The 15,969-nt window shown below is 33.2% G+C and overlaps 1 protein-coding gene across 1 annotated transcript in view; it reads right to left on the bottom strand.

The window, feature by feature from the left end:
- Window positions 1–15,393, bottom strand: part of LOC107501660 (pregnancy zone protein-like) — a 38,741-nt gene extending 23,348 nt beyond the window's left edge. Inside the window, exons 1-13 of the mRNA XM_016128044.2 lie at window positions 15,206–15,393; window positions 13,222–13,402; window positions 12,368–12,521; window positions 12,157–12,209; window positions 11,574–11,594; window positions 10,946–11,114; window positions 9,745–9,829; window positions 8,529–8,652; window positions 6,474–6,588; window positions 5,360–5,469; window positions 3,742–3,903; window positions 2,899–3,126; window positions 1,724–1,787 (exon numbers count right to left, since the gene is read on the bottom strand). Of these exons, the coding sequence (XP_015983530.2) occupies window positions 1,724–1,787; window positions 2,899–3,126; window positions 3,742–3,903; window positions 5,360–5,469; window positions 6,474–6,588; window positions 8,529–8,652; window positions 9,745–9,829; window positions 10,946–11,114; window positions 11,574–11,594; window positions 12,157–12,209; window positions 12,368–12,521; window positions 13,222–13,402; window positions 15,206–15,357 (1,618 nt within the window). The 5' untranslated portion in view covers window positions 15,358–15,393. The remainder of the gene's footprint in view (window positions 1–1,723; window positions 1,788–2,898; window positions 3,127–3,741; window positions 3,904–5,359; window positions 5,470–6,473; window positions 6,589–8,528; window positions 8,653–9,744; window positions 9,830–10,945; window positions 11,115–11,573; window positions 11,595–12,156; window positions 12,210–12,367; window positions 12,522–13,221; window positions 13,403–15,205) is intronic.
- Between the last annotated feature and the right edge of the window lie 576 nt (window positions 15,394–15,969).

The following is a 15,969-nucleotide window of genomic DNA, read 5'->3' as shown; positions in this document are numbered from 1 at the left end:
GGAGATTTCCCAGTAAGGTGTAAAAGGTTCAGCCTAAGGTTTTTGTTTGTTTGTTTGTTTGTTTGTTTTTGTCTTTTTCTTTTCCTGCTTATTGTAAAATGCAGAAGGTAAGAAAAAAATAGGGAAGAATTGTTAATCTAAAAGGAAACAAGACTTCATAATTTAGGAAATTCTCAACTTTGTAAAATTTTAAAAGACACTAAAATTAAGATTCTCTGTCAGGAAGTTGTGCTCTACAGAAAAAGCCAGTGTGGTAGATAGGCTTTTGCTAATATCTCAGAAAAAAAGATCAGGGTATTAAGTCACATAAAGACTCTATGAAGAAATTAAATGTATGACTCATAGATCATCTCAGCTATCTCAGCAATAGCTGAAAAGAGAGATAAAATTATTCGAGAGAAGTCTGTGGCAAAGAGTCTTATTTAATGGAGTGAGTCCATGTGAGATATGGGAGACCCACAAGTTTTTTGAGAAATTTATATCAGCAGAAATACTGTTGGCTTGGATCAAAAGGGGCAGATAGAGTATAAAATGAAAGAAGGATTTAGACTCATCAAATTCCACAGGTAGGAAACAAACTAATAAAACTACTCAGTTGCAAACATATGATATCCTTCATGAAAAAGAAAGATTAATTCTAAGAATGGAGCCTTGAGCCTACAGGGCAGAAACATGAACTAAAGAGGATTTTTGCCAGGTCTTGAAACTTAGTATTGTTTGTGTAGCTGGATTTCAAAATTTCTTGGAATTGGGACTCTTTTTGTCCTAGAATGGGTTATATCCAGGATATTATCAACACTTAATTTAGATGATTGAGATGATAATATTGAGACTTTGAGTTGATGAGATTTACATGAAATTTTTTTGGACTAAATGCTATCAAGGTTTTTGGAGATGTTGGCATGATGTGAATGCATTTTACATATGGGATCAGTATGAATTTTTGGAAACAGAAGACAGTCCGAGATAGGCAGAATAATATCCCCTACAAAGATATCCATATCATAATCTCAGAAACTTGTGTATATGGTACTTTATATAGCAAAAGGACTTTGCAGATGTGATTAAGTCAAGGACCTTGAGATGGGTTATCCAAATGGGCTCAATGTAATTATGATTGATGTTTAAAAGATAGGGGCAGGAATGTAAGAGAGAGATTTGAAGACAACATGCTGCTGACATTGAAGGGAGAGAATAAGAGGCTACAAATTAAGGAATACAAGAGGTCTTTACAAGCTGGAAGAGGCCAGGAAACAGATAATCATCTTGAGTCCCAGAAAAAATGTAACCCTTCTGACACTTTGATATTACCCCTGTGAGACTTCTGACCTACAGAATTGTAAAATAATAAATCTGCATGGTTTTAAGGCAGCAAGGGTATAGTAGTCTATTGCAGAAGCAATAGGAAACTAATACAAAATCATTCGGAGTAAAATTTTTCTTTGGTAATTTTTTGCATTTTTCAATCATTTTCTGCATTTTGAAAACAATTATAAAGTAAATATACTTTACATTGAGAATAAACTTTAAAATATAGAAATGCTATAAAAAATACTAAATGGACTAAAATAAACCTAGCATGGCATCCTTTTGTACCAGCTTTCTGATCTCTGGTTGATGGAAGAAGTTGACCACTTTCTTTAATGTAAAAGTAACTTATTCTCACTAAAATGTTCAGGATTTGACAATGAGAGAAAAAACAAAAATTACTGAAGGTACTTACTGTCTCCTGATTCAATGGACATTACATGAATTCCTGACTGGAAGATGCTTCCTTTTGCTTTGATCTGAAGACAGAGGAAAATGCATTCATTATTGTTTTAAAGCATACATTAAATTTAATTAAATATATTTATAATATATAAGTAAACAATAATCTCACTACTCCAGCCCAAAAGGTGTTTTGGATCACTAAATTTCTCTTCTAATATTTTTCTATATGTATAGTTACATACTTTAAATAACAAACATATACTTTTACAATGTTTTTGTATTTTATTTAACATTTACTTTCTATCATGAATATTAATATTTCAAATTTACATGTTTTTAGAAAATATTTTAACATCTATCACATGCAAAGCAACCTGTAATGAAGGCGGGTAGAAAATATATGTAAGTATTCACTATTGTTTATATTTTAAAAAACTGAATATGACCCTCTCTATGTGCCAAGCACTGAACTAAATAATTTAGTTTTAGAATTTAATTTGCACAGTAACCTCATGAAATAGTCATAAATGGCACCTCTAGTATTCAGGTGAGATGACGGACATTTCTCTTTACCAATGAGATTAGGTAAATTACCCAAGGGCACATAAGTCAGAAGCAATAAAGCTAAAATTTTAAGTTACGGTCAATTTTTTTACTTTTTCATAGAATTTTAAAGAATGTTACTTATAGTTAATTTTTCTATACAGAATTTCCTACATATACTTTTTTTTCTTCTAAAAATTACATACTTGGGTAACTACTGGCTTTGAATATGTTTAATTTGGGGACATAAATAGGTATATCAGCCTCAAAAATATTATACCAATTTATAACATGCCTGTGAATATACCTTTCCATGTAATTACACCAGTCATAAACTTCTTAAATTATTTTGAATCATTATAAGTATAAAATGTTACTTCTTTATTGTTTTAATTTTCACTTCTCCAATTAATGTCAAAATTGAATAGCTTTCCAGAAAATTGTTTGAAATTTTTATTTCTTGTTGAATTAATTCTTGATTCTTATCTTTTACTTACTTAACTACTGAAAGCAATTTCTCTTCAAACATAAAAACAAAAATACATATATATATATATTGATATAAAGGGCATTACTTAGATAGGAACCTAATCTTTTGGGGGTTTACACAATTAGGAAGAGCTACAGTGGTTTTATTCTCACCAAATAATAGAAGGTTAACTCTTTTTCATCCTTCAGAATCTGTCCATTCAGGATGTAGTATACCCGGATCTCTTGGGTTTTTCCACAGGCTATGGTCCCAGGAAAAAGTTCAAGGTGAACATAACTCTTGCTTGGGGAGAAAACGTGCCTTGCAGTGTGCTGTGCTTGTGAATGAAATTCTTGAAGCCACCAATTATCATAACAGTGGATATTCTGTTTGTAAGTGACCTAATGGAAAACATAAAGGTCTTAAGTAGGCTATTTTTTAAAAATTAATATATCATGTATACGTTAGTCACTCTCTGTAATTCACTGAAGATTTTATGTGAACCATGCTTACTTGGTTCCATTATAGGCTGCTTTCTCAAATAAAGCATAGCCTGTGAATGACTTTTCCTTAAGCTTATTTTAGGTTATGTGATACAGGTTTAGAAGATATTATTTACTCACATTCACTTTTACTTAATACCCTTATGAGCGTAACTTGTACAAGATCATCTGAATATTCAACACAAAAAGAATGGTATACCAACGAAATGAAGAAAAACCTAATTTGTAATAAAATTGTAACAATATTGAATTTTTCAAGGGAATATCAAGATCATCTAATAACTATCTCCAGAAACTAGATCATGTTGTAAATAGAGTTGACTTAAGGGAAAAGATTTTTGACAGAGAATTTTTTGTTTTTTATAATTTGTCTCCACATTGTTAAATTTCTATTTTACTCTTTTGTCATCTTTTTTTTTTATCCCTAGAGTTCAAACGCTTCTCATATATCCTTAAATTACATGGCTCCTGTGATTTCTATCTTTTTAGTTCCAGATGCTCCTTTGAGCTTACCGTAACCATAATTGAAGAAGATGTGAAGTTGGTGGTATCAATGGAAATGTTCACCAAACCGTGCTCATTAGTAGTAAAGTCGGATCGGTATGCACTTGGATTCACATCGACAACTAGAGTTTTATTGGGGATTGGCTGATCCTTCTCGTCAACTAGAAGAACCTAGAAATATGAAAGTGATAGCTGGTTTCAAGTGTTATATAGCTGTAACATCTTCCCTCCATTCTTTGTCATGGTCTCCACTGACCTCTTGGTCACTGTCATTTACTAAAGATTTTAGAATCTGAAAATAAGATTCGCTTTCTTAGGCTCTAAACTATTTTTCTCTTTGGTATTTCAATTTAGATAACTTATGAGCATTCAACTGAGAATATCCAAAAGTGGACTCATTATGTTACCTTCTCCAAACTTCTTCATGTCTCTATCTTAGTATATGGTGCTTCTATTTATCCAATAGTTTATGAAGGGATACCAAGGGCTTTTTGTGTGTGTGTGTCATTTTCTCTTTCACTGCCTACAGCTAACCCATTGGTAAGAACTGTCTCTTCTCCTGTAAAGCATATTTTATTGTTATTTACTTCTCTCCAAATCCATTGCTACCATTCCAGTGAAAAACACAATAGCTTTCTAGTAGCTTTCTATTTAATCTTATGCAGTTTACCTTCTTGCTGTTTCATCCTTCAAACCATTCTCTATACAGTCTGAGCTAAATTGATCATGTTACTCTCTTTAAAACCTTCAGCAATTTCTCAATCCAAAATTCTGAAGAGAGCCTTTGAAGATCTGTTCTAGCTTACCTGCAACTATTCGGTCAATTAATTCAATTATATCTTCTATCTCAACCAATCACACTGGCTACCTCTTAGATCTTTGTTCTTTAAAAGCTGTTCCATACCTACAGCCCCGGATATTCCCCCATCTTTCTTAAATTTCTGGGCAAGTCATATTCATCTTTCAGGTCTTCAGTTTTCTCATGCTCTTCTCCCAACCTGAAATGACCTTGCCTAACCAGATCTATGCGTTGACTAATTTCTTACCAATTTGATACGAAATACTAGAATAAATGAAGATGATATAAAATTCATAGCATGCCACTAAAATAGGGATATTGGGTATATACTGTCAATTCAAAGATTAGTTACTACAAGAGAAATTTTAAAATGTCCAGAAATCTCATATCTCTTTATGAAAGAAAATTGATAGTTTACTAAATTGGATATCAATCTTAAAATTTGCCAAAATTATTGTCAATATGGAGTCTTGAAACTGAAAAAAAAACTTTTAAAAGCTATCAATAATAAAAAATTCAATCGTCTACATGAAAGAGTATCTCTTTATTTTTATAGAAAATTATACTATAAAATCATTGTTTATAAAGAGGCAATCAGAAAGTGTGCAGCCAAGCTACTTAGAAAATATGTGTTATAGAGGTATGTTAGAAAGTTAATTAATAAAAAATGCCTTATTTTTCTGGATTTGTGGTGACATTTGCTTTTTTAAGTTTGTAATTTATGTAATGTAGTTTCTTACTGTAAATATTCATTTTTATAATAAATTTTGATTTAAAAACTTATTTCCTTAAAAGACAAATTATGGGTATATTGAAAGAATATTTTACCTGCCCAAAGAAAGGGAGTCCACGTCTATAATGTGAATCCACTTTTGTAAATTTTATTTTGCTTAAGGTATTTGTGATTTCACATGATCCATAGCCAGTTAATTCCAACCCTGAAAAAGAAATAAGTTCAGTTGAACTATATTCAACTCACCTCCTTACTTCGTTCCACTTTACTCCAACATAACAAAATACCATCTTTGTCTGCCTCTAACCTCAATTTAGCAATGCTAAATTAGCTCACTTTCAGAACAACTGCATTTACTCTTAGGAGGATATGGGAGTGGTTCCATATTTACATTTCTGGTCCCAATCTTGTCTTGGATTTCTTTTTAAAATTATCTGCTGAATTAAATCAACTTCCATTTTGATATTCCAAATTATAATTAATTATCTTGGACACATTCTCATCAACATAGTTTTTTTTCATCCACTCCTTATCTGATAAATGGTATTTCTATTTTTCAGTTTCCAAATTTATAATATTAGGGGTCATCTTTGAGTAATATTCCGATCTATCGCATTGTAACACATTTTTCAACTAGCCTGTCCTCTTCATGTCTGTTAGAATTATCTTTTAAAAATATCAATTTATTTAGGTCATCCTCAAATATATCTAAAGATATACAATGCTTTTCATAATAAAGTCTAACCTCTTCAGTATGTGATTTACTTTACTTTTCTATATATTTTAGCTTCAACCTACATTTTCAGATTTTTCTGAGACCAAACACATTTGTTTTATGTTTATCATGCTTTCCCAGTCCATCACTATCTTTCAAAATGTTATTCATTATATACAAATCAGCTAAAATACCACTTTATAAAGCTTTCTTTGGCTTTGTTTTAGAATTAATTATTTCTCTTCATATTCATTTAGCTCTTAGGTTTTACATTTCTTGTGGTAATTTTATTATGGTTATACATATATGTATATACATATATATAAACATATACATATATATATAATATTTTTTAAATTTCTAATTCCTTGAGAGTAGGGATCAAGCCATTTTCATAGTTCTCAGAATAATAAAGTGTTTTACATGAAATGAAAATTTGATGTTTCCTAAATTAATAACTAGATGAATTATTAATATTAAAAAATAATACAAACCTGTTCCCTCCTCTCTGATCTTGGCTTCCACTTTTATTTTCATGTCATACCCTCTTTGTGTCAGCTGAAATAATTTAGTCTTTATGAGTTGTGTGAAACAGCCTTTACTGTCTGCCTGAAGAGAAAGAAAGAGAATTCTTGGGTCTTCTGATTTTTTTTTTTTCAAAAAATTCGGTTACCAATCTATGAAAATTTTTTATTGGCTATAGAGGGAAATTTTACAAATGTTTTGCTTACCTTTTACCAAGCCCCAAAATGTCATAAAATGTCTTCATTAATCATTGAGTTAACTCTTGCCAATCTTTGCCTTCTCCCTTCCTCTCTGAAAGTCTGTCCAGCAACTGCCATGCTAAAATTCATGTAGTGTCCAAATGTGTGACAGTATTTTATAATTCTATTTTTTGCATATGTTGTTCTTTAAATGCTAACATTCTCCCGTTCTTATCTTGGCCATCAGTTACTGCTCTTCTAAACTCAACTCAGACATAGCATATTCTAAGAAACCTCTGTAACCACCTTCACCTAAATATCAACTAATGATTATATTTTCTCGACTGTATTTTCTCAATGTCTCAGACATTAATAAAACATATATATTCATTGAATAAATGAATTACTTCAGTACAGTCACTTAATGATGGAGATACATTCTGAGAAATGTGTCATTAGGTAGTTGTGTGAGCATCACAGAGTAAAGTGCACTTAAACAAACCTGGATAGCATAGCCTACTACACACCTATGCTATATGGGATAGCCTTTTGCTCCCAGGCTGCAGGCCTGTACAACATGTTACTGTAAAAAAACAACACAAAAGTAAATCAAGTGCAAGAGAAAGTGATAGAGATATGGAAAATATGATGGGTATGAAGGTGCTGCCTGCGTGGCGCAGCATACTGTTTTACAATAACATTTTTATAAGTAAAAATAGTATACAATAAAACTTAGAGTATAGAAAGTACATAGTTGTATGTGCTATACTTTTATAGGCGTGGCAGAGAAGTGGGTTCGTTTACACCAGTATCACCACAAACATGTAAGTAACGCGTTGCACTATGTCATTATGAAGGAAGTGGACCAGGTCTGTCATTGACTGAAACATCATTATGCGACTCATGACTGTAATCGGATTTCCAAACTAAATATTGGGAACTGTGTTTTAATAAAGATTTTTTTTTTTATTTTTGTACTTACATTAAAATATTTATTGCGTCATAAAATTTAATCATATTTGGTTTATTTATACATAGAGGTCATGACTCGCTTTTAAAAAAATCTTAGTCTGGTATATTAAAGATTTTGGCAGCTAGATTTCTCTCATGTTCATCCTGCTTATCAATGTTTATCTTGACATTCATTATCATATTTATCATCTTACTCTTTCGCTTAGTAGCTCTCTGCAGCTTTGATAACTTTCTTTTCCATACCTTTACAGTGCCCATTCACACTGCCTCACCCTGGACTTCTATGCACTCTTAAGCCTGAAATCAGTAATTTATACATTTTAATGTTTAATACAACATATTCTACTTTCTGCTGTTTTCCTTAGTTATTACCTTTCTTCGATGTAATTGAGGCCCCCAGGCCACTGTCTCTCTAAGTCTCCCTCTCCTCAACCTGATACTGGTTTCATATTCATCCATATGCAGTTTAGATTCCATAGTATGCCATTTGATCATACCACCAGCCAAATTCTTAACATCTGTCACATTCTTCTTCTCTGATCTGTTTGATAAAAGCCAACTTTTGATACTTCCATACCCTTTTATGCTTTTATACCTGGCCTGGCATGTTGATTGCTGTTGGAAGGAAATTATGAAACTAAACAAATAAATATCATCATAAGTCCATGAGCCCAACCCTCAATTGGGGTTCTAACATTGCCAGGGAATCATACATTGTTTCCCTTACTCCACAATTTTTCAAGGTGACTATTTCAAACGCTACTCTCGTATTATATTCACAATACAGCATTTTATTGCATCCTCCATTGTATTATAATCCAGGAGAAAATTAGATCTAGTGTTAGTGTCTTGGAGAGAGTAGTTTCAATATACCTGTTGACTTAATTCTTCACAGAGATTTTGTGGACGTCTTCCATGACAGGCAAAACGATGCTGTGAATATTTTCTGCATACATTAATTGTCACCAGACCAGGGACAGGCTTCCCATATGTGTATCTATAACAACAGAGCAGTCATACAAAAAGGTACTTAATATAAATAACTCAGATGTTTTTCTCATGATTTGATACATTCGCACATCCATCTTATTCATCTACAGCAATTATTTTTCCTTCTGTAGTATTTGTACTTTAAAAGCACTTATTCTGGAACTGTGTCTTAATTACCTAAGTAGGTATACATCTATAACTCTAAGAGAAAATACTTACTGATCTTTTTTGAAACACCTCCCAAAGGAGAATTAGCATTGTAGTTTTTCTTACATCTTTCCTCCCTTTCAAAGATTTTATTATAAGCCCGTCTTCTTTCTTTCTTTCTCTGCTGTCAGACTATCTAGGTTATAAATCTGGCTTTAACAACACCTCTTAAATTGTATTGGGGGCGGGGAAAGGATATGTAGAGAGTGGATTTCTAGGTGCTCCCTAATTCATATACATTTTAAGAGGATAAATGAGAAATAAAATGGAAAAGCACTAGTATAAAACAAAATTTTATAAATGAATAGTATCATAATGACTTAGTCCTATTCTGCCAAATCTGATGGAAGGATATGATGTGGTACAGTCGAAATGTTTGTGTTCCCTAAAGTTCATATGTTGAAATCCTAACTCCCTAAGAGGATAGTATTACAGTGTGAGGTCTTTGGGAAGTACTTAAACCATGAGGGTGGAGCCTTCATGAATGAGAGTACTATCTTTATAAAAGAGGTTCCAGAAAGAGCTCTTGCCTCTTCTACCATGTGAGAAGGAACTAGCTATGGATCAGAAAAAGGACCTTCACTAGAATTTGACCACGCTGGAAACTTGATCTTGGATTTCCCAGTCTCTAAAACTGTGAGCAATAAATTTTTATTGTTTATAAATTACTCAGTTTGTGGTCACCAAGTTGTACACCTGAAATATTCAGTAAATAATTTTATTAGTAGTAGTAAAAGTGTCATATGCTACCATCTCTGCTTCCTAGTCAGGGCTCAGACAAGTTAGTCAGTCATTCCTTCTCTAATTAAAATACTTCAGAGTTCAGTAGCAGTTATTTGCAATACAAATAGAATAGGAAAATAGAAATTAGATTTAAAAAAATGTAACTCACAGGCCACACACAGATACTACAAATGCTTCATCGAGAAAACCAATAATCTTGGGCATTTTCACTTGGACCTCAAATTTGGGCAAAACTGTTGTCAATAGAAGAGAAAAAAAGGGTGAGAGTGGGTAGGAGATCTTGTAAGCATTAGTAATGATTCTATTACAGAACCTTATAATAAGATCACATGAAATGATTTCAATTGCAATACAGAGCAGCAGGGATGCTACTGAGAAAGAAAATGCCATTTATAACCATGAGCAGTTTGTACCATATCAACTTGTTTAAGTCGGTACTGCATTTCCTGGACTCTCTTTGTCTGAATTTGTTCAAGATTTCACAGGTGGAAAGAAAGCAACACCATAAGTCTCTGAAGATTATCATGGTTAGATGTGGTAACAGATACAGAGGCCAGTAGGTTTCAATTTGTTATAATCCTTTCCCTCTGTGTCCAGTTCTTCTTCCGACTGCTAGCCCTGCTGACAATCAGAGGCCATAGGACTACCACCAGACATTTGGTTATAGAAATATTAAAATGGTACATATGAAGAAGTAATAGCTTTCCATAGGTCCTTCTATCAGTTTCTCTTCATGGTTCACTCTGGCAGCTGAAAGTGCCCTTGTAAGTTCTGATTTATTCATCCCTACCATTGTTTCAAGAGAATTGGTTAGTAATTTCCTCTGATCCACCAACTTCTCCTGCTGGACCCTTACTTTTTCAGCCCCTCCCACAGTAGTGTAATGTTAACTATTCAGATAATAAATATTTCTTCTATAATTCTTATGGCAGTTCCGGTGAGTTTTAGAAATTATGTTTTTGTTATAGGTTTCCTCATCCATGGCATAATATATTTAAGTTACATTAGAAAATCTACATAACTGGTAGCTAATAAGATGATTCCATGTCTGCTTGCTATGATTAGAATATGGTAGGTGTAGATTATAGACAGCCAGCAGATAATCTCAGGAAATATCTTAATTATAAGATATGTCAACAGGTACATATAGGTAACACAATGTATTGATTAACAATTTAAGTTTAAATATGGCCAAATAAACTTATTAAAATCTCTCTTCCTTTTTATTGGCTCTGTGATTTTGGTAGATTACTATTATATACTAGATCTTTGCTTGTCACCTATGTCTACAAGTTATTCAATCTTAAATACTCTGTTATAAATTTCTTGGACACATGCAGAATTCTTACCATATTCATTCACCTCAAAGGAATGTGTTATTTTTATCCCTGACTCCTTCTCCAGCTTGACCTTGTAGTGACCCAGACTGGGCTCCACTGAGAGTGGGAAAGAAAGCTGGCTGAGTCCCCCTTGCAATTTGAGCTGTTGCCATTGGAAAATTCGATTCCCCTTGGGATTCTACAGGTAAAAACATTGTAAGTTCATATAAACAATTGATATATGTACTTTTTAAGTAGAGATACAGCTTTTCAGGAAGGGTGACGTTGAGAGTTGGATAATTGATATTTGGTAAATTGGCACGAAAGATATTAACAAAGTTTTCTAAGAATTCTAGTTTGAAAAAAGGGCAAGAAATTTATAAGCAATGGGATATTGCAGGTTAGAATACCTCTTTTTGAGGCTATATGTATTTATTGTGGTCAGAAATATTGGAAGGGTCACTAAATTGCATCATCTCAGGGAATTTTTTTTTTCTCCATTTAAATCTTATCCACTCTGCAAAGGTTTTAAGAATGACAGGGAAAACAGTTTTATATAGCTTTGGTGAATGGCTAGTGGGGTGAAGGAGGCAAAGAGGCAATTTGACATAATGAAGTAAGTCTTCATTGTAATTGAGGTATGTAATGTTTTACCTACCTCAATATAAATCACTGGGAACTGAAAAGAAAGAAATAATATAAGTATGAGATAGAGTTCAGAATGAGAAAACCATGACATCGGCATTGATAGAGTATCTGGATCAGAGAAAGTGAGTCTGTATATTGTCCGAACAGGAATTGTGCCCCAGTTTGGTTCATAGCACTTTATATATTTAATTTGGGACATACATCTCCTAAGAACTCAGGACTTTCTCTTTCTCAAATAATGTACAGTTGAGGAAACCTATGCTTAGGTAAAAAAGATCTGAATAAATTTATTTTGCAGATGATATTTAGCCTAAGAAATTCTCCATTTCTTAAGAGAGAAATCAAATACACTTATTTTTGTTGTTGTTGTTCAATAAAAATAACTGGTATCTTTAAGAAGGTAATTTAAACTGAATATTTATTTTAACAATGTAATTGATGAACTGATTTCTCTTAACTTATAGCAATGGTACTCTTATGAAATCTTTCTGTACTAGAGTTAGATACCTCATATTGGTTTCAAGTTCTCCAAAAGAATGGGCTTTAACTTTTAGCCTGTTTCTCCCAACCTCACCCATTGTTATGAGACTCACCGTTTCATTCAAGGGGTGAAAATTGACATCCACAGAGACAATGCGGAATTTCACTGAAACAGAGATTTTTCCCATGAAATCCTCCAATGGGAATCCAGGATAATAGCACAGTAATAATAGGCTAAGACTTCCATGACTGCAGAATAAAGTAATAGAGAACGCCCCTGGCCCCCACCCCTGAAATTGAACTTGCTCATTTGGTTTCTTATACCTGTTTGCCCTGGTTTGTAGATGGGTTTGTCTGTTTGGACAAAGACTAGGCTCTCTGCTTTTGCTATGTGTATTGACTTCCTCTTTATGAACTCCTGGGTTGACCCTTTCACCTGCACAATAATGAACGCTGAGGAAGATGACACCTCTGGAATCTGAAAAACAGAAAGAAGCTGAAGAACCTGCCCAAACCCTCTTCTGAATGTCTCATCCATTATGATTTTCTCATTTCTCTAGTTAGCCCAATGAGAATTAGTAGGGAATAAGGTCAAGGATTATTTCCACTGTTTTATAGATTATTATGATTGTGTAACATGAAAGTAACAAGTCATTGGTTTAATTGGGGGAAAATGTCATTGCAATAAAATGAACCAATTCTTCAACCCATAATGATAGTGAAGGAAACAACATGCCTACATTTTCACAACAATTATATATTATCATTGGTTGTAACCCAGTAAGATTAACTAAATATTTAATACTTTAAGTAATAAAGCTTACTAGGCAATACATTAACCATTAGTTGTGAGATCTTAGATAAGTCACTTAACTTTATGAACCTCAGTGTTTTTATCTGTGATGGCATGAACATTATTTATCTTAGAAGTAATACAAGTAGGTGAAATCTTTACTATAACTACTGCTATCTGCCATATATTGCACTAGATCTGTTTGTAAACATTATGCAAGCATGCTCAGTAGAAGTGTCATTTTTAGAATCTAATTTGAAATTCACTCTGCATTTCTCATTTTTTTTCATTATTTTTTTTTTAATTGTTTGGGGTCAGAGTATAAGGCATCAACCAATGTATCCTTTCTCCAATGATCTCTATTATCCAAAAGAGAGATACTGACGATTAAGGGGCTACAGTAGGATGAGTCCTCTGTCACCAGGTCTGTGAGGAGGGACTTGTTTTGCGTTCCATACTCCAGAATTACATTAAGTGTCACTGTCTCATTCAGGTGATTAAGCATGATACAGGCCTTTTCAGGAACCCCAATGTACAGACTTGATGGGACCAGCACCAGATATTGCCTGTGGAGGAGAGGAGTCTGTATTAACCATGGAGGGGTTAAAAAGGCATCATTATTGTGGCCATTTCCTAGATAATCTTTGCTATTGTCACCAAACAGAACAAAGCCAGACTTCAGCGAGAGTATAGGAGAGTATATTCTTCAAAGACCAACTCAAAATGCCATAGAAACTCAGAAAACCTCAGTAAGCTAAACATTAATATGCTTCTCTTGTGGAAATATTCACCCTCGTGATATTTGTAAACTTGTTCATAAACTACATATAAGCAATCCATGAATTATTATGTATTTTGATAGGAATAATTTTCAAATTTATAGCTCAAGAAAATGTGATTATATATAATGGAATATTATTCAGTCTTAAAAAAGAAGAAAATCATGTCCTTTGTGACAATATGGTTGGGTCCTGAGACATTATGTTAAGTGAAATAAGCCAGACAGAGAAAGATAATACTGCATAGTATCACTGCATGGAATCTAAAAAGAAGATCAGATTAATAGAAACAAAGATTAGAAAAGTGAATGCCAAAGGTGGGGTGTGGAGTAAATAGGAAGAGGTTAGGAAAAGGGTATAAACTTTTAGTTATAAGATGAATGAGGTCTGAGGATATAATATACAACATGGTGCCTATAATTGATGTAACTGAAATTTCATAAGATAATAGAACTTACGTGTCTCACACATATACAAAAAGAGTAAATATTTGAGACTTTGATGTGTTAATTAACTCAGTGAGGGAGATCCTTTCACAATATATACATATAACAAATCATCACCTTGGACACTTTATAATACACAGGGAGGAGATGAATTGCTTTTTACTACTGTTTCAGAAGCAACTCTAGTTCTTTTCTATCTGTCACTTTCTGGTGATGGAAGAAAAGCCAGACCAAACTAATCTAATCACCAAACATAATACTGTATACACCCAGAAGAAAATATTAGTCTTCTGAGGCTCTTTGCTCATCATTTATTATCATGCAAATAGGCTGCACTTTCTGAAGCTCTGCTTGTCCATGTCTCTCTCTTTCTGAAGTGCCCTTGTCTATCTGAAAAACTCTATTTGCTTCATGAGACATATCTTGAAAACAGCTTTCTCTATACAGACATAGATGATGCCCCTTCCCTTTCATCAGTTCCCCCGAGGAGTTAGGTTTCTTTTGTGGGCGTTCTCACAGAATTCCGCAATGCCGGCTTCTGTTTTCAGCCCTGTATTCCATTATCCGCGCACCAACTCCTCTTTTTTATACTGTGAGGTATTGAGGAAAGGGTTTACATTTTGTTAATCTTTATATTCCCAAGATCCAATACCAGCCCTTAAGGATTTGCTAAAAGATTAAGTGAACCGACGCACAAATCCTGGCTGGTCTCTAGGTGATACATCCATCCTGGCAAGCCCTGAGTTGGGGAAAATGTAGACACTGAGTCACTTCACAATGACTAAGACACTGCGATCCTTTTCATGAGCCAAGAAAGAAGTTATAGTTTAAAAAAATTTTTTTTGGTGTGCGTGTGTGTGGGGGGGGGTTGGAATTTTATATTCTTTATATTTTATGAATGGTATAGACTTTTATATTCTTATTTGGTGAATGTTTCATAGATGTTACTACCTTATGTCTCTGAGTTTTCTAGAATTGGAGTATACCGCTCTTCACATGAGAAATAAAAATTTACTGATCCTTCCAAGCCTTTTGACAACTGACCATTTCACAAGGAATCAGAAAATAAGTAGATAGACATCAAGAAGCAGATGACACAATGAGAAAGAGGAGGGCAATAGACTTTTCTGGAAATGTAGCTTACGGTTTAGACGTAGCTGAAGCATCTCTGGGAAGAAGCAGGAAGAGTAGAATCAAGACTGGATTGGGCAGTCGATTTCCCTTCATAATGAAAGGAAAAGAAAGTAATGGGAGTCTGTGCCCTTGATTCCTTGGACTCTGCTCTTGTTCCAACATCACTGGTTTTTATGTTACTGATGGGCAGTGAAAGTAAACTGCTAACCATTCATTTTTGTAACACATTAACTACTTCCAGCATAAAAAAAACCAGTATAAAAAAAAATTTCAGATCATTTTCACTACTATCAGTATTCTTTCATCTACTTTCTCAAACTGTCTAAGGACTTGAAAAATAGCGCTTTGAGGCTACCCTGGTTTGAGTTAATAATAAGGAAATATAAATACATTATATAATTTGATGACATCAATCAATAGTCTTGATTTCTCTCTTTCTTTCTTTTTTAAAGAACTATTAATGTAAATACATATTCCAAATCTCCTCCAGGGATCATCACATATTTCCCAAAGCTTCAACCTATATGGTTCTTTAAGAAAAAAAAAATTATTATAGGATTTAAAAAAATCCATTTGAAGATATATCCATTTTTTAATAGTTTAACTTCTGCTTTTTATGGCTATTCTTATATTTGTTTGTTTACAAAGAAAGTGATAGTTCATTTAGATATAACAATCCACATAACATATTTATTGTTCCTAGTTTATTTAACATTTAGAATATAAAGCCAATTAATTTATTTTATTCTCTAAGGAAATGACCTTTATTTGATA

The sequence above is a fragment of the Rousettus aegyptiacus genome, unplaced genomic scaffold (genome assembly GCF_014176215.1).
Source record: "Rousettus aegyptiacus isolate mRouAeg1 unplaced genomic scaffold, mRouAeg1.p scaffold_m13_p_2, whole genome shotgun sequence".
Taxonomy (NCBI): domain Eukaryota; kingdom Metazoa; phylum Chordata; class Mammalia; order Chiroptera; family Pteropodidae; genus Rousettus; species Rousettus aegyptiacus.
This window is presented reverse-complemented; position numbering and strand designations above follow the sequence as displayed.